General features: G+C 36.2%; 1 protein-coding gene across 3 annotated transcripts in view; it reads left to right on the forward strand.

The window, feature by feature from the left end:
- The window catches only part of CTNND2 (catenin delta 2), a 394,794-nt gene that overhangs the window by 305,761 nt on the left and 63,328 nt on the right, over positions 1–25,705 (forward strand). For all 3 annotated transcript variants that reach the window (XM_082752927.1, XM_082752928.1, XM_082752929.1), the window contains 3 exons: positions 1,622–1,807; positions 7,434–7,607; positions 18,064–18,214. In XM_082752927.1, the coding sequence (XP_082609053.1) occupies positions 1,622–1,807; positions 7,434–7,607; positions 18,064–18,214 (511 nt within the window). The remainder of the gene's footprint in view (positions 1–1,621; positions 1,808–7,433; positions 7,608–18,063; positions 18,215–25,705) is intronic.

The following is a 25,705-nucleotide window of genomic DNA, read 5'->3' on the forward strand; positions in this document are numbered from 1 at the left end:
GAGGCCATGTCAGTTTCTGTTGTGAGGTAAAATTGTCCTCATGGTGGACTCAGCAAGCTGTTTTTTGGCAGAATGAGAATATGAAGAGTGAAAACTACTATTAGTAAGAATGGGAAATAAAATATCAATCCATAATCAACAAACACAAAGCTGCAATTTCAGCAAGTTACGGCTGGACAGGTGTAACTTAACAACAGTGAATAAAATTCAAATATGGAAGTATTAAAGAAGAGTAAGAGGCAACAAACTTTTTTAAAATTTATGGTCACTATAAGGCCATAGCTTCCAGGTTGGAAGGTACTAGGAGGTTTTACATTTTTATATATATATATATTTATTTTTTTATATATATATATATATTTTTTATACGTGTTTATGTGTTTGACTGGGGATTTCAAATCAGTGCAAGTGTAATGTGAAGTTTCATTTACTCAGAAAATGATAATAATCCTGTCTGGAGAAGTCTCTTCAATACCATCTCAGAACTAATGTCATCTCAAAAACTGTGTGCCAAATGCATACCTGGCATAAGCTCATACAATACATAGAAGTAAATGAAGCTCCATCTGCTTGCCTTGCTGGTGAACATGGCAGAGTAGGATATAGCTGAAAACTCATATTCATTCTGTTCTGGGTTAATGGAGCATCAGAGCTGGGCTGTAGTGACTATCACTTTTTTTTTTTTTTTTTTTTTTATCTCCACAGAGCATTAGGAACTGTTGAAACAGATAAAGATAGATTTTCTTTTTTTGAAAACCATGCTCTCCCTGCCCTCAGAAATTAAGCAAGATTCTTCTTACAATGATAGTCAAAACAAATTGAACCAGGTAAATGAGTAGGCTTCAAGGAAGTCTAAAATTGAACTTGTTTTAGACTTGCAGAAATTCTGCTGAATTATCAGTGCCATCCTTTTCCTCCACTGGGTCTCAGTCCGTTTCTGGATCTTCAGCAATATCTTTTGCACAAGGCCCAATCTATTTGGGGGACAAATGAATGAAAGGCTGTTCAGAAATCATTTGCAGCCTAGCTAAAAGCAAGAGTCCTGAAATTCGTAGTCTTACTTCTCAGCCTTGGGAAACATGATTGTTAATGCTACAAATACTTCTGAAACAGTACTCAGATCCATTTTTTTCTGGTAATTTTCATAGAATTGATGGCAGAAATAAATGTTATTTCTGGATTAAAAGCAAACACGTACAAAACTGTTGACACTTTCTGTGTAGTATTTTCTGTTCACCAAAGTGGGAATTCACTGGATTTCTCTGTGCATTCACATTCTCTTGATCACTTTTTACCTTGGCTTCTGTTTTATATAAGGCTCCAGCATGAAGTTTTGAAAGACAATAAAAAAATCATGGAAAAAATATTGCCCATATTGCTGTTTTCTCTCTTTCTCTCCATAAAAAGAGGGTGTGAGATAGTGCCAGTTTTTTCTATATCTCTTAAGTAGTGGTTACTCAGGAGTAAGTTTATGAACAGATAAAAATTGTGCTAGGAAAATGTATGTGCAGAGATTAGTGATATTTTGTCTGCTTTGTATACAGAGTGAGCAAGGGAAGGATTTTAATTTTTTCTGTTTCTCTTTGTTGTATTTTTTTTTTCTTTTTGTCACACTTTTCAGACCGTTGAAAACTGTGTGTGCATTTTGAGGAACCTCTCATACAGGCTAGCTGCAGAAACATCTCAGGGACAGCAGATGGGAACAGATGAACTTGATGGATTACTCTGTGGCGATGCCAATGGAAAAGACACGGAGAGTTCAGGGTGCTGGGGGAAGAAGAAGAAGAAAAAGAAATCACAAGATCAGGTAATGAAAGTTACTTGCGATTGCAATGCCTGTCATGAAAATATTAATAATTTATGCACTGTATTAGAAATAAAGTACATAGGGCATAATATGCAAAACTGTTGCCTTTGTTAATTAGCTGAGAGCTCACAGCAGAGTATGGTTCTGCAGTAATGAAAATAAATATATTTGCTTAACAGAGCTCCGTGTTACATGTTGGCACCTGGAAACTGTAGTCATGTGTATACTGTGAATGGAATAAGTACTGTAAACTTCTCAGTCAATTAAAGGAAACTATTAATGATTAAAAGTTAGTCTTAACATTCAGATGTAACCTGCATCCATAGCCATGTGTGTAGAGTCCTTGGTACAGACAAACATCGGGCTTATAATTAGAATTATAGAATCAGAAATCATCTAAGTTGAAAAAGACCTTCAAGATCAAGTCTAATCATCAACCTGACCTCACTAAAACATGTCCCTTCAAGCCATGTCTACACATTTCTTGAACACCTCTAGGGGACTCCACCACCCCCCGGGCAGCCCATTCCAGTGCTTGACCAATTCAGATATATGTATTTGTTTCAAAGTTAGTCTCATACTCTGCCTTTGCATTTTAAGAGGAAACTATACAGGACTGAATCAAGTGATGTGAGTGAATGTTGTACATGTTTTGACATAATTAATGTTGTTAGTGAAGATTGAGAATTATGGTCTTTAATTTTCTCAAGTTATTTGAGGTACAGTTGGTTTTTGGTTTAGGTGCATTGAAAGTGTGTTTATTTCATTACTTTCCCATTCTGATGGAAAAACTGGGGAATGCTGGCAATGATATTACAGACCTTGTTTTATCACACTAAATAGCAATGAGAATGGCTGCTGATTTGTGAAATTTTTCCAGTGACCTGTGATGGCAGCAGGTAGTTCTCCATCTCTTACTAGACCTACTCCTTTCCGTTACTACTTATTTCTCGTTCAGATTGCTCAAAGGCAATATTCATTTGAGCAAGCAATTAGGCAAACAGGGTACTTGAATAAATGATATAAACAATTATTGAAAATATTCCAGATTTCATAAAGGCAAAATCTATTAATGTGGAAGAGTTGTAGGAACATTAACAAGCTAAGATTCAGGTGCTGAAAAATGCAGTGGCCATGACTAGTAAGATTTTAATTTCACCTGTTCTTGTAGTTAAACACTGCAGTCATTAGATAGCCGGCATTTATTATGGCCTTTTGGGGGAATTCCTGTGTTAGGCTGCAATGAAATTAGAGTGCCAAATCAAACTAAGTTCATCCCATAAACCAGTCATCATCCCTGTTCCTGAATTAAGAGTTCCCACAAACTACACTTGCAGTTATCTAAAGTGCAGAAAGAAAAATAGCATGTCTGGATATGAATGGGTCGTACTGTAACACACCTGTCTTTCTTTTGTCACTTAACTTCAGATTTCTGCTCTTTACAGCACTGGCCAGTGCATCTCTTGGACAACAGTTTCCCAAAGAGATTGTTGGACTGACATGCCTAGGGACAGCTGGCATAGACTTCCACAGTCACTAGGATATGCAGGATGAGAAATCATTGTCCTGTTTGTTTAAAAGTCTTTGGAATTTCAAAAAATGCTTTTGGTGAGGACTGTTAAATTGCTGATACAAATTTTTATTTTATTTTTTTTTAATGCGGATACAAAGAGCATAGCTACAGCATTATAAGAGTATCTTAAATGCCTAGGATCACTGGAGAAAGTTTTTAGACATTAATGGATTTTGTTTGGTTGTGGTTCGTTTTTTTTTTCCCTAGATATTCTTGTTTTAATAGTCATATTTTGTATAGGAAAATGTCTATGTTTAATAAATGAAAATGAAATCACTTGTTTTGTTATCAGAGGTAAAAGACATTTATATTTTGATACTCTTTAATAACACCTCCTAATTTACATTTTTAGTGGGGAAAAAATAGAGAACACTGAACTCTTACACAGTTGAAACCTTTCCAGTTATTCAGTATAATCCTGCGATAAACATACTTTTTTATTAAAAGAGAAATAATGTGATAGATAATTGGTTGTGTGGCACGGAGAAGCACCTCAGTGAGTGATCTTTTGCTCCTCTCAAAGTTCCTTAGTAATGTGAAAACTTGAAAAACTTATTAGAGTACTCTTACTCTCAAAAGTCTTTAAGTTCTTAAAGATTTTTATATTCAGCTTTTTATTCTTCTTGACTTTCATCTCTTCTTTGCACCAGTTTCAGGAAATGAGAGATTCGTATCTTATCCACATAACGAACAGTTTGTCAGCTTCAGCCACAATATATGTGGGTAATTTCAGCTGAAGCAGGGAAGCCTGGAAAGAATACTTGTTTATGACTTGCTTCCTCCTTAGCATAAGCTAGGAAGAGTAATTGAATATAGTTGTCTTCTTTTTCAGAGATGCCTACTACATCCATAGCCTATCTCAAATAGACCTTATTGATCATTCCTGATGGTCTGCAACAACACAGTAACTGTCCCAGTAATTCACTGGTTAGAGTCATTTAACACACTGCTTCGGCTCATTAATATTGAGCAAGGTGAACTACAGAGCAACTTCTGCCACGTCTTAGCCACTGTTTGAGAAAATGTATTGTTATATCGTTTTGGGGAAATTGCCTTTTTTGACTTGGGAAGTTTATGTTTATATCTATAGAAAAGAAAATAAATGGGTGAAGATCAGGAGAATTTCTTTAGCGGTAACTTCTTTTCTGACCTGTGTTAGTCCCACATGCCTCGTGTCTCAGGTGAGGCGTTGGTCTCATCTAGGAGGAAGATGCCAGAAGCCATTAAGCCCTTCCGTGAGTTTAGATGAGATCACACATGCAGGAGGAAAGAGCTAAGCGTGGAAATAGGGAGAGCATGAAAGGTCACGGATGTTTTTGCCCTCTGCCTCCCAGAAAGGATCAGAACCTGGCTACAGGAGCATCTTTTTTTGTGACCCTTTGTTGCATGACCTTTAAGAGGCTACCACAGGCGCAGTACGTATGCTGTGCATGATTAGCAGTTAACCCCTGCCTGTGCATGCCACTCAGCTGCTACTGGCACACACATACCAAGTCTGAAGAACAGTGCAGGAGGCTTAAGCAGTGCTTCACCGCCTTTACTACACCCTTGCCACATGTGCATGTGAGGTACCAAACCCTTCGTCACCCCTCCAGTGACTCTGAGGCATCACAGAGTTGAGAAAAGGTCTCCCACAGACATTTTCCTTCGTAGTTGGTGATAAATTTATGTGATTATGCACTAAAAGTGAGTAGCAAGAACAGCAGGGAAATGCAGTAATCTGTCACACATTTTTTAAAAATACTTTCTCATTACTGGGAAGAATGGCAAAACTGTGTTAAATATTAATTTATCTGCAATTATGATTCCTAGTGCGTTATATGTACCAATACAGCGTGACCACATATACAGCTCTATTCACATCAGCTGATTTTCACTGATTTTCAGCAGTCCTTGGGATTGTATGAGTGTAAATACTTGAGTTTGTTGTGTTTTTTTTTTTAATTATATCCCCACATGTGCACAAAAAATATATTGGATAGATCTGATACATTTGATACATGATAGGTACTTTGTCCCTGAAATTGTATAATAATCACCCTGTGCAAACTGTGTTCAGTTGTATAATGCATCTGTGATACATGCAAATTGGAATGAGATGGATGAAGACCTGAACTTGTGCCCTCAGACATCGCAAGTCAATCATTAGTGGACTTACTAAGCCCAGATTTGGTGTGAAGTCAGATTTGATCTCGAAGACATGTTTTTCATTTGTTTTCCAAAAAGTTCTGACAGTGCAAATGATTGAACTCCAAGAGTTAAAATAAGAAGCAGGTTTTTATGTATTTTTTATGAGCTGGCAAGAGGACGTTTCTGGCAAGAATGGTGATTTATGTGGACTAAATTGGAGAACAGTGTCATATACAGTGAAATGAACCTATTGGTTTAAAGGCAGAAATGAATTGAAAAAAAATCTTAGAACAGCCCTATAACACCATTTTTTTAAAGTGACTTTTTTGTTCCAGAAGGCAGTTTTCCTCTTGTTTCCCAGCCACAGCTGGGTATTGCTGTGCCAATTCTCTTAAACTATCGTAACTTTTGGCCAGTGCAGTGAATTTTATATCAGAGCAACTTTCTGGTTTTGAGTAATAGCTCGTGTGTTAAACAGTCCCACTAGCTTTCCATTTTGGTGTTTGTTTTACTTTAATTCAGAAAAAAAATTAAAAAGTATTCTTGATTCTCAGAAGTAATCTAGCAAAATCTTGTTGCGATTGATTAAGATATGTTAACTGTTACTGGATAAGGCTTCATTGTCCTTTAGATTATACATAGATTTCTAAAATTAGCTTAAATAAAATTATAGTTTATACTTCTTGAAAATGAGAGAATCTAGGTCTTTCCCAGTGTGAGTACTGTTGTTGTTATGAATCACAACTGATTAAATCAACTAGGAAAATTAACAGTTGCAAATCGACACGAGAAATTAATTTGCCTGTGCTAACTTTGTATGTCTAGTAGATATTTAATGTTCTGATACATATTTTTTATCTACATAATCACAGTGGGCATTAAAAGCTTTATTTTGTACCACAACATGAAATCTGTACATGTCAGAGGTGCTATAAAAAAGACTGTATTAAAAAGTCAAGGCTTGGTTTTAGTAGGGGTATTAAGACTGTAAATTTTCTAAATCCATTTATCAGTGCAAAGCAAAGTAAAATACACATTTACTGCATACGTAGATAAAAATCATGTATTTAAAATATCATTAAAAATGTATTCCACAAATTACTTTTGTTTAGAAAAATAAAAATGGTCCTTGAATTTCCTTCTTTTAAGATGTTTCATGCTTAAGTGCAAGTTTTGTGCATTCCAGTAGAAAGGTAAATCAGTGTTCTTCTAGAATAAGGTTTCTCTTTCCAGTAGGAGTAGCTTTTATGCAATATCCAGCTTGTTGTCCAGGTTTTAATATCGACTATTTTGGATATCAGGCTAGGATCATTTTCATGACAAAACACTGTATTTGGTGGGAGGAAGAGTGTATTTATGTGAGAGTTGGTCCTACCAAACAAATCAGAATCTAAAACCTGAAGGGTTGCCTGATGCTATGGCCAAATGCACGCAGAACACATGCAGGCATTCAGAAGTTACATGGCTGGGGAAGATTTACACCTCAGCCATGCTTGGGCCTGTCAAGGGATGGCATGCTCATGCCCTTGAATGATTTAGTTTTCTAGAGTTGTTAGTTTTTCCCTCTCATGAAAAGAGAGATTGCAGAGAACTGATCCGATCTCTTCCTGTGCAAGTTCTAGATTTACCTCTTAATACACTTATGTTCAGTCGTTTTCTGTTCCCAACCAAACAAATAAATGTCAGCTAGCTATGTCACTGTGATTTTTGCCAATGCTACAGCTCTTCTGTAAAGAGTGTTCTGTAGGAAATTTCGTTTCCCTATGAAGAACCATCACGTGAAATGCTAAAATTGAGAGTGTTTGCTTGTGTGCATGCAGATGCCTACATGCACACACATACAAGGTGTTATAGCTTCAACTGAGACAGTTCTCAAGTATGTCACTGTTTCTTGCTGACAATCTGATTTTTATTTTCCCACAGTGGGATGGAGTAGGACCTCTCCCAGACTGTGCAGAACCACCCAAAGGAATCCAGATGCTGTGGCACCCTTCAATAGTCAAACCCTACCTCACACTTCTTTCTGAGTGCTCAAATCCAGACACGCTGGAGGGGGCAGCAGGGGCACTGCAGAACTTGGCTGCTGGGAGTTGGAAGGTAGGAATATTGACCTGATAAGTTTTTCTTTTTAATTCAGAACTTTCTACAAATGACAGCAAATTGTTGGTATAAGTTTATCTGAGTGCTCCTGATAGTGGAATAACTCTCTGTTTTCACAGAACTATCTGCAGTCAAAGCTGAGATAGTATTTTAAGTCTTCTGAATTGATACAGATAATCATATCATAGGAAAAGTCAGCACACAGCAGTGAAAATCACATTGGTCAAGTATGAAAAATTGCTGCTGAAAAACAATATCCAAATGTGGAGATGCAACATCTTTATGAATCTGTAGTGGCAGAACCATGAAAAATGAGTCAAAAATATCACCAGTGACAATCAGATGAAACCATATTGTTTTGTCACTGCAGAAACTGGTTGACATTTTGTTTCCTATGAGAAAGTAGGCAGGAACATAACAAGATATAAATTAAATGATGCCAACACAAATAATTTCATCATCTACTTTTTTAAAATATTAAGAAATTATTAACATATGCCAACAGAATGAGTAAACGTGTACAATTAGCAAGAAAATGCTTAGTCAAAGCACTATGTTCCAGCGAATTCTACTTTTCAGTTGTAATCTAATGATCCATTTTTCCCTCTCCAATTATTTCTGGTGTACTGAGGAAAAAAAATAAGAATTCATTTACTAGATTTAGAAAATATTCCTGGATTTAAAATAAATTGGTAAAATCAGAGATAACAGATGAGCTTGTGTCATGGTTTAACCCGGCCGGCAGCTAAACACCACGCAGCCGTTCGCTCACCCTCCCCCTCCCTCTCTGGGACGGCTTGATTTACTTTTTAGGGCAATTTCTTCATCCCTTTTCTGATGTCAAACTGATTTGATTGGGTGAAAGTACTATCTATCTAATCCTGTTGTATAAAGGTAATGCATTGGTTTACTCTCCATGGGAAGTTTTCATATTTACAATGAACATATACATGTATATATAGGGAAATGCAGTTACGAAAGTTAGGTCTTAGAAGATGTCCTGTTTGGTTTTAAGCATGTGGTCATTCGTATGTGAAGTGTGTATAAGTACCAATTTCAGTAAGTATTAATTTCGAAATATTAGACCTGAGGCTAATGAATGTCATTTTTTTCCCATACAATTTTATTGGAAGTTGAGTTGGCACATTCAGCAGATCTTTAGAGGCTGATTGTGTTTTTTTTGAGTACTGCATTCCACCAAACTTATAAAATTCATTTGACTGTTGCATTCTATGACATGATGAAGTGAGTGAAAAGTCTCTGTCCAGTGGTTTTGCCCTACGAAGTGCTATGTATACACTGTGCCTGAAAATCATTATAATTTTATTATTCTCATATCGTAGACCACATCAGATGATTGTGTAATTCTGGCACAGAAAAGTGATAAATGTGTTTTATTCATCCGGGAATGGGTGTAGCCCCAGTCCAAATGAGAAAACAATGCATTCATATTTGCCAGCACTAATAGGAGTGCTAAAATCCAAGCAGTGCCCTCTCTCCCATTTCTAATAAATCTGTATCTGTCGTCCTTTAGTTCACAGATGTGTACAGTGAACTAGAGAGGAAGAAGAGCTCCGCAGAGCTCTTGGACAAGTGATATGGTGGAATAACTGATTTGAACTTTTAATACTATTCATGCTGATACCATGGAAAAAGCTTGGTTGTTCTCTTGTTGCTCTATTTTTCTAAAGATTCACCAATTTCATTACAAGTGATGTGCAGACACAGAATGAATATCCTTAATTTCACATGTCATACCAGCCATTTTTGTGAGGGGAATAATCCTCTTTGGGGATTACATAAGCATTGATGTTTCCACCTTTTGACCTCTCTTTTCCACTGCTGCAGTCTTCTGGATATAAAATGACTGGAATAAAAGATAGAAAAATCTTAAGAGGTTATTCCTAAGGGAGATTTTCTTTCTTCTTTTCTTTTTCTTTTTGTTGAGCTCCTGCAAGAAATTATGTTTGTATAAAGAATGGGAAAATGGGAAATGATTTTTTTTTTCTTGAACTTTATCAAGAAGTACTTTCTAATAAAGCAAAAGAGGAAAAGAGCAAACTGTATTATAACAGATGAAGTTGCAATTAATAATAAATAGCAATTGTGGTGGTATTTTCCCCCCCCCAAATAACATAATCTTAATGCCAGAAGAATTCCAGAGTATATGAGGTAGCCAGTGCACCAGGCACTCATACACTTCCAAAGATACAGTCTGGTCTGGAAAAAAAAAATCCAGTGCAGTTCATATACATGTATTTGTATGGTTCTTTTCTAGCAGTTCCACCCTTCTTGTTCCTGTGGTATAAAGCTGACTAAATCCCCTTTGGTAACAGAGAGGTAACACTTTTAACACAGGCAGTGCTTAATCAATGTCATTATGAAGGGAAAGTGAGCAGATAAAAGGAAGCCTCAAATAATTACAAAAAAAAAAAAAAAAAGTCTAAGGGATTTAGATAAATGTCTTCCACCAGAATTAACAGATGATGTGTGTCTAAATCCCCTAGACTACTTTTCAAAGTTTCAGACACAGAAGCAGCAGTACATAGCTCTAAGGATTAACAGATGAAAAGGGCTGAAAGTGTTTTTATTTCGGGGAATACAGTTTTTCATTGATCCATACACGTAAAATCAACATATGCACATAATAAATCTTAATCTCTAGTACATTTTTAGCACTGTTTCACTTGCAGGAATTCCTTCTAAAGCCAAGCACTATAAAAAAAAAAAAAGTGCTAAATAAATGTATTTGCATAAAACTATTCTGTGTGAAGATAAAACACTTTGGGCCAATGTTTTGCCATAATATTACCCGAAGTTCTGCCATGTATTGCCTACTTGTAGAGTAAATTTGATTTTTTTGATATGACTAATACAATATTTGGTCCCTACAGTTATTATCAGAACCCAAGCAATCTGTAATGAATCAAAAAAAGGAGCATAATGGTGACAAATACATTAAGCAGTCGAAATGTAAGTTTACCAATAAAACATGATTCTGACCTGAGGTGAGAGAAAGGATATTTTCAGTGCAAGAATTTAACTTGGGAAAGATGATGTCTGTATATCTTGATTTTGACACATATTCTGGTTCTGAAGAATAGATTGACAGTTTACACAGAAAGCAGGATTTTGGAGTAGAGGCTGTTTCAGGTGAATATGGAAGTTCCTTCATGTTGCTTTACTGCACCGGGCATAATTACACAGGGAGGACACAGGTATTTGAATCTGGTGGAAAGAAATCCATTACTTTCATGGAAAATGACATGCATATGCTGTATGATGATAATGGTGGATTTCTGGAGACTCATTGCTTTCCAAAAAGTTCTCCCCCATCAAATCATAACCAGGGTAATCTCACAGTATCCTGAACTTCCTGCAGGCACAAGGAATGGCACATTAAAAGGAGAGGCATTGATTTTAGTTGTTTTCTTTCATTTCCACTGTTACTTTTTTTTTCCAGAAGTAGACTTTATCTAATTGTATTTATTACACTTCCAATTATACTTAATTTGAACTTGTATTCTAAGGCTGCTTACAACAGTGAAATAATAAAAACCTAAGCAAATACATTTCTCATCAAACTTAGTGACAGTTTTCCCTGAGCAAATAAGGTTTGGGGTAGCCTTTTGAAGTGGTGGAGACTCTTTACCTCCCATTAGGTATCCACTTCGATTGGGAGCTCTGTTAGCTTTCCTTACCATTTAATTAGGGTGTTGTCAAGTTTGTGGAGTATCCACAAATAGAAACAGGAGGTTCACTGACTCACCCTGCTACATTCCAAAGACACCTGTCTACTCATTAAGAAATTTCTGTCACTGTAACACTTCAGACTTGAAGTCCTTTCTGCAACCTCATATCGTTTATTTTAATACTTTGGATATCAAAAAATTATGAGGTATAACATTACAAGACTTATCCTGTAAAAGGAAATCTCCAGTTATTTTTATGTACAGTCTGGCATCAGTACGTTTCCTTGGATGGTGGGAATAAAAGAAGAGGCAAGTTCTTGTTAGTTTTCACCTTGGTCAATAGGCTATTAATGCATTCTATCTACTGAGCATGTAAAAAGTTATGTTCAAAATGTCCTGCAGTTAACAATGTCAAGAATCCAAGGTTATGTCCTTTCTGAACAACATTTTGCTCTCAGAAAGAAAGGAGAGATATTGAGATATCTGTATATTTTTATGTTTAGCTATATATGTCTGACAGCTAAATTTAGGCTGCTGTCAGTTTATCTGCCAGAGAAATTTTTGTTGCTGTGAACTTGTCACCTGCAATGTTATTTGCTCTCTTACTTACAATTAAAAATACAGTGTTGTCACCACAAGTATAATGTCCTTAGTTTTGGTAAACCCCTAAAACCTCATTTCTTCATTCACATGACCCTGTTTTGTTTTAATGTGCTACTATAACTTGTAAAGGTAATGCATAAACACTTCCTGCATCTGCTTTAATGGCAGGATGGCTGGCTTCATTTTCCTAAGCAACCATTAGTCTCTTGAGCTCTGTAACACTAGGAACAAGTGCTTCTCTGTTTAAGTCTTGCAAGAGTATGAAGACAGAACATTCCTCGGGTTCTTTCTGCCTCCTGTAGTGCTCTTTGGTTAGACAACAGAATGTCCCTGCCTTTGATCCCCAACAGGTACAAAACCCATGTGAATGGGGTTTCTGGGTCGACGGCCTGATCTCTTGAGATAGCTAGATGAGATACCAGTCTTTGTTCCTTAGGCAAACAACTACATTTATTTTCTTAATTCCATCCTGGAGAAATCTGAGTCTCCAGGGAGTAAGAGCTCTATTAAGTAAATTATTAGATAAAGAAACTGAAAACATAAAAGGGACTGATTCAGTCAGAAGGTCAGTGCAGCGACTTCAAAGAGTAGAAAGAAAAGAGTTTGGAGCGCCTTGCCATCCAAACACTTGCAGATAATGAATAATTATTGTCTAAAATAGCAGACATCAAGGTTATCAATCTTCCTCTTATCAGGCAAGGCCATATTGTGGGTTTCTTGCCAGGCTTTTCTGGTGACTAATTATTTACATGTTAATCCTTCAGAGTTTCATCAGGCTGTGCCAGGAGGATATTTTTTGGATTCCAGTGAAAAGACTTTCTTTTCTTTTCTGCAAAGTATTAGTATTATGAACTCTTATATGACCGGATGGAGAAGACCACTTACAACACACCAGCAAATCCACAAAGACAAACTTTTTAAGGAATCAATGCATTAATCTAGCAGGAATTCTTACCTGGCTGGAATCTCCTGCATAGATTAGGCTGCAGGAATTAGTACAGAGAAGCCTATTAGCCCTGTAGGAAAGATAATGATATTGAAGGGCCAAGAAGATATTCAAGAAACAAGACCTGCTGCTGGAAACAGCAGTATCATTGACATCGTGGGGAGATCAACATGGGTATCAGTTTGTTGAATGGGAGCACAGCCTAGTAATGCGAGTGCAGTATATAAGTATACGCAGTCAATTTTCTTCCCATGATATGCATCACTTTTGTCCTGAAGCCTTTCTTTTATAATGATAGTAGGTGCGACACTTAGAAAAGTCATTGTAATTGCTCTTAGATCATTTTGAATACAAATTACCCACTTGTACTGCAGAATCAAGAAAGACAAGGTGCAAAGACAGCTCCTTCTGAACTTCATCTTTCTCAAACACTTGAGAAAGATGTCTTGAAGACATTGAAGATGTCTTCTGTTAACAGCATTTAAGTTTTCCTTTATTTATTTATTTGTGTATTTTTACCCACCCTATTATACATTTCTCTCTAAGGTCTAAGGTCCTGGAGCAAGAGGAAAGTAACCAGTTAATACATCACAGCAAATTCTGTCTCTAATCTTCCTGGTTCTGTTGGTAATTTGGTTTGCTCCATCACACCTACTGCCCTGATTTGGCTTTCGTTTTGTGTTTTTTGTCTCTCCAGTTCCCCTTAACACTTAGTATCTCTACAGAGTCTCTGCATCACAGTGTTGACCTGTAGCAATACAATGCTGATTCTAGTCAAAACTGGAGTATATGATGTTGAAATGTTCTGAAGGTATTCAGATAATGCTGATGTCAGTGGCAGGAAAGTGAATCCATCCAAAATATCAAGTCTATTCAATTGTTGGCATTCCTTGGGGGTTTTTGTTTGTTTGTTTGACTGGTTTGGTTTGGTTTCTTTTTTTGTTTTCATTTTGTGCTAGGCATTTGTTCACTTTAGTTTGTTCTCCTCTGTCAGTGATTTACCGGAGAATATAGAAAACTATGTAAAACACTAGAAGGAGTTAACTTGTTAAATGCTTTCAAAATTTTCTTTAAAAGAGAAATAAGTTTGATACAGATGAATTACTCTTTTGTTGAATTTTAACCTGATGTAATCTTAATCCCTACAGGCATTCAGCTTTGGAAAGAGTCCTTTATAATAATAACAGTGGCAAACTAAGAAATAATTTTCCAGATTACTGTATTTTTCTTCTTAATTACCGTGACAAAAATAAAAGAGAAACTACTAATGAAAGTAGACGTAGCGGAGCACTAGATTCCTTCAAAGTGATGTATAGTAGTTATGCTGTCCGAATTCAATTATCGGTAAAGACTATTCGTGCACAGATTGTGGCTCCTGTGCTTGTCTCTGATAATTTAGCTGCAATCTGATGCAGCAATAATGATTTTGTTTGTTTCCTTGTTCCATCTGAAGTGTGCGCCGTTCCCATAGGAGTTCTTTCTCTTTACAAACTGAACAGTTATTTGATCATTGACACCGCTGCTGATTTGTGGAGTAACAGGATGATTAAGTATATTGGCAGAGTGCCTCACTTACCAATAGGCAACAAACCCTTTGTCTCTTTTCTTTTTTATGATTTTTCATCTCTTTCTTTTATACTCCACTGAGCTCATATTAGCAGCTGACCTGCAATGTGGAAATGTAGGAATGTTCATGATGGCTTTAGGCAAACAAAAGAATTATCACTATACGCAAGAGTGAATCAATTTTTCCATTCTCTGAGAGAATAAAATAGCAGTTTTGAGGCATCTCAATTTGAGTATTCCTGAAATACACAGAGCACAGCATAATTGCTTGCAGAGACTTGTCCTAATTGGCAGTTTAAGGAAAGAGACACAGACAGTTCCTACCACTTGCGAAATGGAAAGTTCTCCGGAGACTGTTGAAACAATTAATAGACATTTCTGACTTTCTGCCTAAGGTGCTTCACTTGAAACAGAGCCAAAATGATAGCGATTTGCCATGAGAAGCCTGTGAACTTTTCCAAAGCAGATGGCATTCTCACCACTCTTTTCCACTTTCAGAAAAGGGAGCTGGGGGGGGGAAGAGGAGTGTGTAGGGGAGAGGAGTGATTTCACGCATTCTTTTCTGTCTTTCGCCTATTGTTTTATTTATGTGTTTGCATATGTGCATCTGTAAAACATTATAGCTGGAAGTTTCCCCGTATGAAAACTTGGAAGCTGTATTATTGACTTTTATGATCAAATTAATTGGTACATTACATATACTGAAGACTTGAATGTCATTTATTCAGTGAAGTGATATATATATTCTTTTTTTTTCATACTGAATTATTTCAGTATTATTCCTACAACATCTTTTGCTCTCTCCAAGGTTAAAGAATATATATTCTTAATTTATTTCCTAACTCCACCTGTTTCTTTTAGATTTTTGTTTTGAAATAGATAATGAAAATGCAACAACCAAGAAGTCTGTTGTAAGCCTGTCTTTCATAAAACAAGTGCCTGTGTTTTCCCTTGGTAGCTAAAAAGTTCAAAGGAAAGCGTTCACAGAGGTTTTAATATGGAGGTTATAATACAGTGAAAGTTCAATAAAATCATTTTAGATCCTCTCTGGTATGGAGCAGACATAAATAATTAAAAACAAACAAACAAACCAACAAAAAAACAACAAACCACCCCACTGATTCCTCATGTAATCCACTGAAAACTCTAAATCTGGGATGTACTTCTACAATGAACAGCAGCATCTCTCAATATGCTGCCTGCTAGCTTGAACTCACTCCTCAACCAGACAGGCTCACTATATTCTCAAGACAACTTCACTGCAAGCTTGAACTCTCACGCTGGCAGTCCTCATATAATCGCAGCAGATACACTGGCAACCTTCCCTGGGAGAAGCATAGAAAACACAGGGATGGGAGTTTTTAAGTGCAAAGAGTTATTGCTTTGGGTACACCCAGCTGCAGGTGACAGCATATTTAACTGGCAGGTATATGCATGGTTACTAAAAAAGGAAACTCAAAAAGATTACTTTGGGTAAAAGAAAGATATTTTTCTTTCAGCAGATACTTTAATCACTGATCCTTAAGATTTTGTTTTGTTTTATATCTCATGATCCCATACACTGGTTCTGGAGAAGTTGGTGCAGAAGCATAGATAGATCATAGATAAGATCAGTCCAGAATCCTGCTACCATTTGTTTATATTCTCTTACCTTAGAGCTATTCTTTGCTTTGCTGCAGAAAATGATGGCACATTTACATTTTAGACGTATTACATTATTGTGCTCAATGATGTTGAGAATCCTACATCCCATTTACCTGACTTGAAAGCTTATTGTAACCATTATCCCTGTTGTCTACAGCAAAGTCCAGCCAGATAGTTTTTGGTATGCATCTTTACTACAGAGGAGAAATAATAAAATAATATTCTTTAAATGCTGTTTTCTTATCCTTTTTCCCAATTTCCCCCGAGTCACATTACCTGAAATGAATTTGTACTCCAAATATCGCAACATTGCAGCCTTTGCCTGTCCCTATTTCTGCCGTTATTATCATAAATTCATTTTGTTTTGCCGCTCAGGGGCACCTGTCTATAGTATAAACAGATACGAGCTTTTTAAAATGAGCACCTGAACTGTGATAAGTAGAAGCCATATACAGAGGTTATGCATGATGTGCTGGTAGTGAGCGTGCTTTCCTTTTTCTAATACTTCATGTCATGGAATTGTTTTTTACTTTTTCTGTTTCTGGAAGAACACTACTGTGATCTAAATGTTCATTAAGGTGCGAGGTAACTGTTCTTTAAGGTTTTGTCAAAAGAGAAAGGTCACCATTATCTGAAAATGCTAAGGCATCTGAGTTTCTGAAATATTTGAAACATTTCAAAGTCCAAGGGGTTCCAGAACTTTGCCTTCACCTTCCCAGTGTGAAGGCATGATAAGCATCCATGCCATAAAATGCTGAAAGGAGGAAAAAGCTCTGCTTCAGTAAATTCCTTCCAAATATCAGTACAAGGAATGTGAATTAGGACTGTATAAAAAATCAAGAGAAGAGTTCAAAATACTGGAAGTAGTGCATGCCTGGTAGATGGCCCGTTTCAAAGTAGACTGTGCTAGGTCAACCTGCACATCCTGTAGGTGTCAGATTTGGCAATAACCATGGATTTTAAAAACACAACATCACAGTTTTCATCATGTTTGCATTTTTCTAGCTTCTGGAGCTAACAGTAGAATGAAGAAGTGGATAGTATAGCTAATGTTTCGTTCCTTCAGATGCTGGGAACCCCAGGTTGTACAGCCATGAATGGACCTCCTGTTCAGTGCATGGCACACTGTGCAGACCCCATCCACGAAGAGGTTCACTGGCATGATAGTATTTAGAGCTCTTAGGGGATTTTCATAGAAGTAAACAACTCTGTCCATCACTTCCACTGTCAAAAAAAAAAAAAAGGGTGGGGTGGGTATTCATGTAAGAACATGTTGCTTCACTTTAAGATAAAGACAAAGACATGTCAGTGGTGTCATCGGGTGCCACGTGGAAGGTGCATACAAGTTCCTCTGTTATGACTAGCTGCTGAGTTTATCCTATAGGCAAGTGGTGTGTGCAGCATGGCACTGCACTGGCCTGCACCTGCTCAGGTCAACTGGTATGTGAATTACTAACTCCTTGATGTACAGTGCTGTTCCAGTTAGGTGGAAGTTGTCAAAAATCAAATGTATAGTTGTCTCTTTTTTTTTTTTTTCTTGAACAAGTTGGCAATCACAAGAGAAATTATAAAATCATTTTCCAGATTTTTTAACTGATTAATTCTTATGATCACAGCAATGAAATTCTCATACATCTTGAACTTATTTAGTAGTATATATTTTGTAATACAAATGTTGTTGTTTTAGCAGCGAACAAACAACATTAGATGTTGTATAGCAAATGCTGATGCAAAGCAAGTTTTCCAAAGGCTTGGGCTGTAAAATGTAACCAGGTGTGCTAGAATTCAAGTCAATTCATCAATTAATTTCTCTGCCACCATGAAAAATTAGTGTGGATTTCCAAATCAAGTATTTGCCTGGCATCATAAACGCAATTATTTCCTCTCTTTTGAGTTTACATCCACATGCTTCTGTTACGCCTTACTCTGTAACCTCAGATGCCTTGCTATCTTGGATGCATTTCTCACTTTCTTCTTCATGTTCTCCCATGTGTCTTTACAGTGGTCAGTGTATATCCGTGCTGCTGTCCGCAAAGAAAAAGGACTGCCAATCCTGGTAGAACTGCTTCGAATAGACAATGACCGGGTGGTGTGTGCAGTAGCTACAGCTTTACGAAACATGGCCTTAGATGTCAGAAATAAGGAGTTAATAGGTATGTTCTTTCCAATCTGTCTCTATTTTCTGTACTTTTTTTTTTTTTTTTTTTTTTTTTTACCTTACGGCAGGATAAGCAAAATGAAAGCAATTATTCTCACATTTCTAACATAATTTCTTTAATTCTTTTTCTAATGTGTTATATTCACATTTTATGTGACAGCTTAATGCTATATTGCAAGGAATTGTTAAATTAATTAAACATCATGCAACACTTTATGATTTGTCATACTGTAATCTCCAGAAGAAGAATAATGGCTTTGTTCTGCTTTAGCACTTCATTCATAGGCTGACAGTAGCACTTGCAATTTCCAGATCAAGAATATGAGCAGAGCAGCCACCCCGATCCTCAGATTCTCTATTGCAAGTAATATTATGAATCATGGACTTTAAAGATGTTTCCAGGAATTTACTGGGCATATTAGTATCTCCAGCAAGAGAACGGGGAGATACTTAATTTTCAAACATGTGCAGTATAGGAAGAAAACAATTTACATATTTACATAAATCATTGCTGTTTCTGAATTCTGATAGTATGGTAAGCAGTCTTCTTGAGTTTTCTGGTATTTTTATCATTATTATTTTTATTATTATTAATATTATTATTTTGTTTATCTGTGTTGTTGTTGTTTTGGCTTAGTTTTAGCTGAAATTCATTCAAATGCTATGAATCATCGAAATTCTATTTTCATGTTCGGTCTTTGAAAAATAATCACTTTATTGGGCTTGAATTACTTCAACAGTTCGTGACAAAATTATTTCTACTTCCACTGTACATTAAGGGTATATTTTTCTTCATTTTTGCTAGCTACTTAATTTGTTATCATTACAGCATACTTATCCTCCTCTGCCTTTAATTACAGAATTCCACAAATAGAAACTTTGATCATAATGCTTTATTATTTATATTCAGTGCTATCTCAGGGTTAGTGCTTCATTACAGCAGTGCTCTGCAACTTGTTAAAACAAGGCAATCACTCTCCTGACATATTTTACAAACTAGTGACAACTTCACTGACAAAATGTTGTAAAGCAAATAGAGGTAGAGACTGGTGAATAGTGTAAACCTGCTAGGCTTACCCAGGAATTGAACTCAAGACTGATGCTTTCTTCGCATGCCAGAGCACCGTACTTGGTCAGCTTTTGCTCATGTTACAGTTGATAAAATTGGCATGAAATTAGAGTTGTTTGATGTATTGTTTTCAGCCTTCAGGAAGCAAGATACTGCAAGTGTGGATGTTTGCTTTTTTTTGTGTGTGTGTGTGTGTTTGTTTTTTTCTGTTGTTTTTTTTTTTTAGAAATTTTAAAGTAGAAATCATTGCTGAAGCCAGTATATCAGTCCATCTAATCTGGGTGAATAACTGATGATCTTTTTATTTTGTCTCATGATCCCACCTCCACTTTCAGTCTTCAGCATGTCATAGTCTATTCAACATCTTAGTCCTTTTCTTATGGGACTTTCTCTATAGGGTTCACAAACCACATTCACATTTTTTTTTCTGTAATCTCTTATTTACTTATTGACAATGCACAAAATATTTAATAGTCAAATTTACTGAGTGTAAACATGGTTTTGTAATGCTATGAATTAGGCTTTGGTTAGCTTTCCTATACTGTGATTTTCATTTTATAATTGAATTTTTTTTTATTTCCTTTCTGAATATTCAAATTTCATTTAGGAATGTAAAGCTAAGCATGTGAAAATAGAGCTGCCTTTTAATATGACATGCCATACAAAATACTCGTCAAATTATGGATAATAAGATTGCATAGCTTCCGAATGTTAATGTTTTATGGAATATTCAGAGAACATGTGATGTAAACAAAGAAGAATTTTAAAAAGACAGAAAAAGTCTGTTGACAATAATCACCTAATAGTTTTATTTATCTTGCCAGATGGTTATGACTGCAGTGCTGCTCAGAGTTAAATTATTTGTGGGGTGATTCTGGGGAATTGTACTTTATAATTACAAAACACATTTGTTGCAGTTTAGAAAAAAGTGCAAACATGCCAATACAATAGGGAAGGTATGACTATAGTTCCTGAACCATTTGAGCTATGATCTTTGTATGTTTATTTCTTTGGCTTTTATCACTGCACTTCAAAGAAACAGTAATAATGGTCACTATTTCTCTTGTTCACGATTATTTTATAGTGAATTGGTCACATCATAGATCTGATTTTCATAAATGCTGAACATCTGCAGTTGTCAAGGATTTCAACTCATTGTAAGCAGTCTGGTTCTGTGAATATTGAAATTCCACATGTTCTGAGATACCTTCACTGTTGCTATGGAAAGGAGGGCTCAAGGAACGCTTGTTAGCGTTCATCACATGAGCTCTTTCTAACTAAGTAGAATCAGCATCCTGTTTATCGTGCCTCTTTGAAGTTTCAGTTTGTGCATCATATTCTTGTGGTGACAAACTCTACCTCACAGACTGTGATTTTCACCTTAGGATAACCTTTTTTAAAGGTTAATTGTCCATCTGTATACACAGTAAAGATTCTGTAGGTATAATCGCATTTCTTTTCAGTGGTGCTGTGGTTCCATTCCCAGCTGACAAAATTTTACTGATATAGGCCACAAAATGTGATATTTCTTTCTGCTGCTGCCAAGCAGCCCATAAATCAGTGTTGAGGCATCTGGCAAACATATCAGAAAGATTGCTAAAATTCAGACTCACCTGTACCAAACTACAAAACAAACAAAACGACCACAAATTTCTTTCTAGACTTTGTAGAATTTACCAATCTATTTTGGTTTTGTCACAAATCTATCAGGTGTGTTGTTATATTGAGAAAGTTTGGGGCCAGCTTTCTCTTAAACTTTTTCTCAGCCATCCCCATATAGCATTTTGTTGTTGTTTGTTTGTTTGTTTTATAGTGATTTTTTCTTCCTGGCTTTCATTTAGGACCTGCTCTCTGTCCTTAAAACGACCCTCATTTTTCTCCTTCTCCATCAGTTCTACATTGTGCCATGTGCTCTCTAGTTGAAGGTTCAGACAGTGGGCAAATTCATCTTTCTCCTCACCAAAATTAAACCACACTGAGATGAAGACATAGTAAGCTCAGCCTATCTTGTACTGATACTAGGTAATCCAGCACCTGTTTTTCCCTCCTTGGGCATACTGCCCAGTCATTTTCAGGTCATATTCATTTTCCACTTGCATTTCAGGACCATCATCTGTACAAAATAGCAGCTGTTCTATGTTGCTTCTCAAAAGTGTGCCCCATGGGAAGGCTCATCAATGTTGTCTCTCTCCCAGCAGTGCCATGGCTGAGGGAAGTAGTGCTGTGGGCCTTGGGGATGTATGACAGTTGATATTGCCTGTTGTATTCTTTCAGTGCACGGTTTTGTGCTTCGGGTCTTTCTGTCAGCTTGTCCTTATCCTGACAGTGATTTCCAATGTGATTCTGGGCCAATGGTGATTGAGAGAAATATCGTACTATTATTTCAACAGCCCCACTCATGCAATTTCTGTGGCCACTTGGGCTATATTTTTGTGGTTAAATAAAAGATATTTTAAGAAACCAAAAGTATTTTGGTCACTCACCCTTGAAAAAAAAGGAGGACAATTCCACCTAATGCTTTTTGTTGACTTACTGACCTATGCAGGAGCTATATATCCTTATATATCTCTTCATTTACAGTATGTGGAGAAGCCATGTATCTGTTCAGGTCTCTAGATTCTAGTGAGGGGATAAATTAAAGTGCTGCAGTAATTAAGACATCACTTTTGTGGATATCATTGCAAAAGCATTATTCAAATAAGTGAAGTTAGTGCTAAAAGTTCAGTTGCATTCACAAAGTTTTGAATCAAGTCTTGAGACAGGGCATGCAAAGGAGGGTTATTTTTTAATAATTGTTCCGGGCTATAAGGTGTCAGTACTGAATTATTCTCAATTCCCACTCATCTGTTGGTGATACAGTTAGTTATAAAGATAGTGTATCAATTAAATTGTTGCTCAGCTTGTGTTGGAACCTGCTTAGTCTTGCTAGGTGTCTAAAAGTTTTGTATCCCATGTAATATACATGAAATAGATTCCCTTACAGTTGGCAGACAAAGAGAAACTCTCAGAAAGTGATTGAACTAATATGATAAAATGGATCTCACCCTGTATTACTGCCCCGCCACTGTGAGAAATTAAAAAAAAAGGGGAATGTGTAAATTGCCGCTGAGCCATCTCATGAGCAGTGTATATGTATTTGAGTGTCTGAAGAAGACAGTGTTTGGTAGAAAGTTTTATTGCTAAATCAGAGAAAGTTTGGTTGAAATATGTATCAAGAGTTCACAACTCTAATGAATTGTTAGACTCATAGAATAATTCAGGTTAGAAGGAACTTCAGGAGGTCATCCAGCCCAGCCTCGTACTCAGAGCAGGGTCAGGTATGTTATTTCAAAGTGTGATATTGATTCACATTTGGAAAGATTTGCTTTCAGCTGCTGGCTGAAAACATGTCAAAAACAAGCATTTGCATTCTAACAGCAGAATGTGACTTGTGGAGCATAAATAGCTATGTGGGTTCCTACTATCCTAGAACATGGCCACTTTTCAATACCATAACTTTGTTACTGTCTCAGTAATAAATCCAAGTGGAGATGGTATTTACTTTTTTAGTTACAAGAACAAAAGCTATAAAAATTCTAAGTGCTAGTAATGTATATTGATAGAGAATACAGTGATGGACTGGAAGGTGATTATATAAAATATGCGGTTTTCATCTCACTTAGAGTGTATACACACAGCTTTCTTTCCTTTTTAAATGTGAACACTTTTGAATTTGTCACATATACATCTGCAAGAATCTGAGTCACTGATTTTTTATTGAATTTTTAATTGACTTATAAAGCAGCTTAGTCACTGAAATGTTAAATTGACGTAAATTCACAATGCATAAGATGCCAGAAGATGTTAATCACAAACTGTAGACATTTTTTCAGAAGTTGAAGAAAGAATATATACCGCTATTTGTTCAATGTGTGTTCTTCTTTATTGCACTTCATTTTCTATGTTTAGTAGTTGAGCTGTGCAAAACATATATTACAATAAACAGATACCTGAATTAAAAGATGTTGTCGTCAAGAAGTTGATTTAGCAAATGGAAAAGATGGTCATGCATTAATAGCTCATGTTCCTTACTTTGTATCAATGAAGAGAAGAATATTATTAAACACATAATTTAGCTTTGTAGTTTTATAACACCTCTATGGCAAAGTTTAGACTCCCTGTTTTCTAACGTTGTATACATAAGTTAGCTGAGAACTTAAACTGACAGAAGTTTAAATGTTAAATATTTTTCCATTACAGTGTAAAAGCTTTCTGTCAAGGAGATTTTGACATTTCATGTGCCTTCAGCCACTTGTGCATTGCCGTTTGCTCTGTTTTATCTCAAATATATTTCTGGCAAGCAGACCAGAAGGTTATAGAGGATAGGAAAGGTTTCCTTCCTCAGTCATTTCTTATTAAACAGCATTCTCAAGTGAAGAGATTTAGGGAGAAAAACAGGGTTGGTAAAACTGAATTCTCATTTTTAAGATCAAAGTCACAATCAGGCATTTTTAAGACTACATTAAGTCTCCTTTACATCTGAACATCCCTATAGCATAAGTATGGCAGTATGGATTTGGATCAGTTTCCCTCTACCATGAACCACATAAAAATGTGCTGTTTAAGCTAGTTAGGTAGGTTTCTGCTATAGACTGCAGAGAGAAAACAGCACATCTAGGTGTTCGCCCCAGTCACCTTTGTCACCATGAGTCTTGGATCTTAGGGTGAAGCGAATCCTGGGTGAGAACCTAGAGCAGTAGCCAGGGACTTGATGACTAGCGTTTGGGAGACTGAAGATGAGCAGGTAGAATCTTAAGAAATTCTTTTGATAAGCAGAATAAGTTGTTTTGCTTGCCTTTAATTAGCTTAGGTTTTACAAGGACAATTAGTGAAAAAGCACTGCAATTTTTCATTACCACTCAAAGCAACAGAAAGAACTGAATACAGGCTCAGGTCTAGCATATCAGAGAATACCACTTTCAGAGATGGGGTTTTTATTGTAATCGCATAGTCAAAGAAACACACAGCATTTCTTCTCTATAAAATAAGATCAAGATGCTTCACAATACTAACCATATAACACAGCCCCAGGTCAGCCTTTCTTTCCTCATAGTAGAATACACTGCAGAAATGCCTAGAAAATATATTGGCATCTATATTTGGCATTTATATCTTAAATGCCAAAGTCTCAAGAGAGTCATCTGCAATATTGCAACAGGAAAACCTAGATTCAGTTTGACTGCCAAAAGAAAAACAACAAAAACAAACATAAAAACTAACTAAATAAATAAGCAGACAACTGATGTACCTTCTCACCTCTCTGATGTGCATTTCACACATAAGAAAGTGCCCCAACCTGTACGTTACGTTTTGAGATGATAAACAATTTCAGTTTGGTTCTGGTTTTCTGCACACGGTATAAAGCAATTAAATTGAACTGTATACACTTCTCACTCAGAAAATTGACATTTCAAACAATTCAGTATTAATTTTCATGTCTGTTTCTCAGTGTGTTCGTGCTGAGAAGTGCTACTTATCTTTTGGAAATTCAGAGTTCTGATCTAAAAAGTGCATGTAGTTCAGTTGCATATTGCATTAAACATGCAACAGTAGAAATGCAAATGTCTTAAACTGCCAAAGTAATTTTAAAAGTACCTTTAAATCCACAAGGAATTACTCCATATCTGCAAAGCAGTTTTAAAAATTGAAGTTTTGTGGCAGATGTACATTAACAGGTAAGTGTATCAAAACAGATGTTTCCAGCCTGTTGTGTATCATCTTCAATTCATGGAACAGTAAGTTAATTTTATTCTACATAAGATGCAAAATACCTTTCTCTCCTGGAATTGTTATCAATTTAAGCCATTTTCAAATGATAAAAATTACATACATGTCATTTTTTACTAAAAGCACATTTCCTTGAAGAAACTAGAACTCTTATCCTTCCCATGACACATCAATGAAAGAGTAAAATACGGCAAATTATCATTTGATAGAGTAAATTTAAAATTCTTCTTGCATGTGAAGACTTTAGGAATGGGTCTAGGGCACTGTAGTTTCAAAGAATGTTGAACATGGAGCTGAGAAAGGAAAAAAGCTAGCACGGGTGTAAAATACCTGTGGGTATGCAACAAAGATGTTCGTTATCATCTGTTAGCTAAACATTTGGACCATAAAATGTCTGATTTTCCAAGGGCAATATGACAAAGATAAAAGAATCAGAGAGTAGTTTTTCAAGGAATGCCAGATTAGGAAGTAGTGCTGATATCTGCATTCTTATAGCTGGTGTTTTATCCGAATCTCAATGTAGTTAAACTGAATTTAGTTTTTCTTTTCCATTCCTGACCATTAACGTTCCTAGTTGTTATTAGTAGCCCCAGTCTACAAAGAATGTGACTGGATTTCTCTGATGGGTTATATGTATTCCTTCCCAAAATA

This window comes from Aythya marila (genome assembly GCF_965140915.1).
Source record: "Aythya marila genome assembly, chromosome: 2".
NCBI classification, from domain to species: Eukaryota; Metazoa; Chordata; class Aves; order Anseriformes; family Anatidae; genus Aythya; species Aythya marila.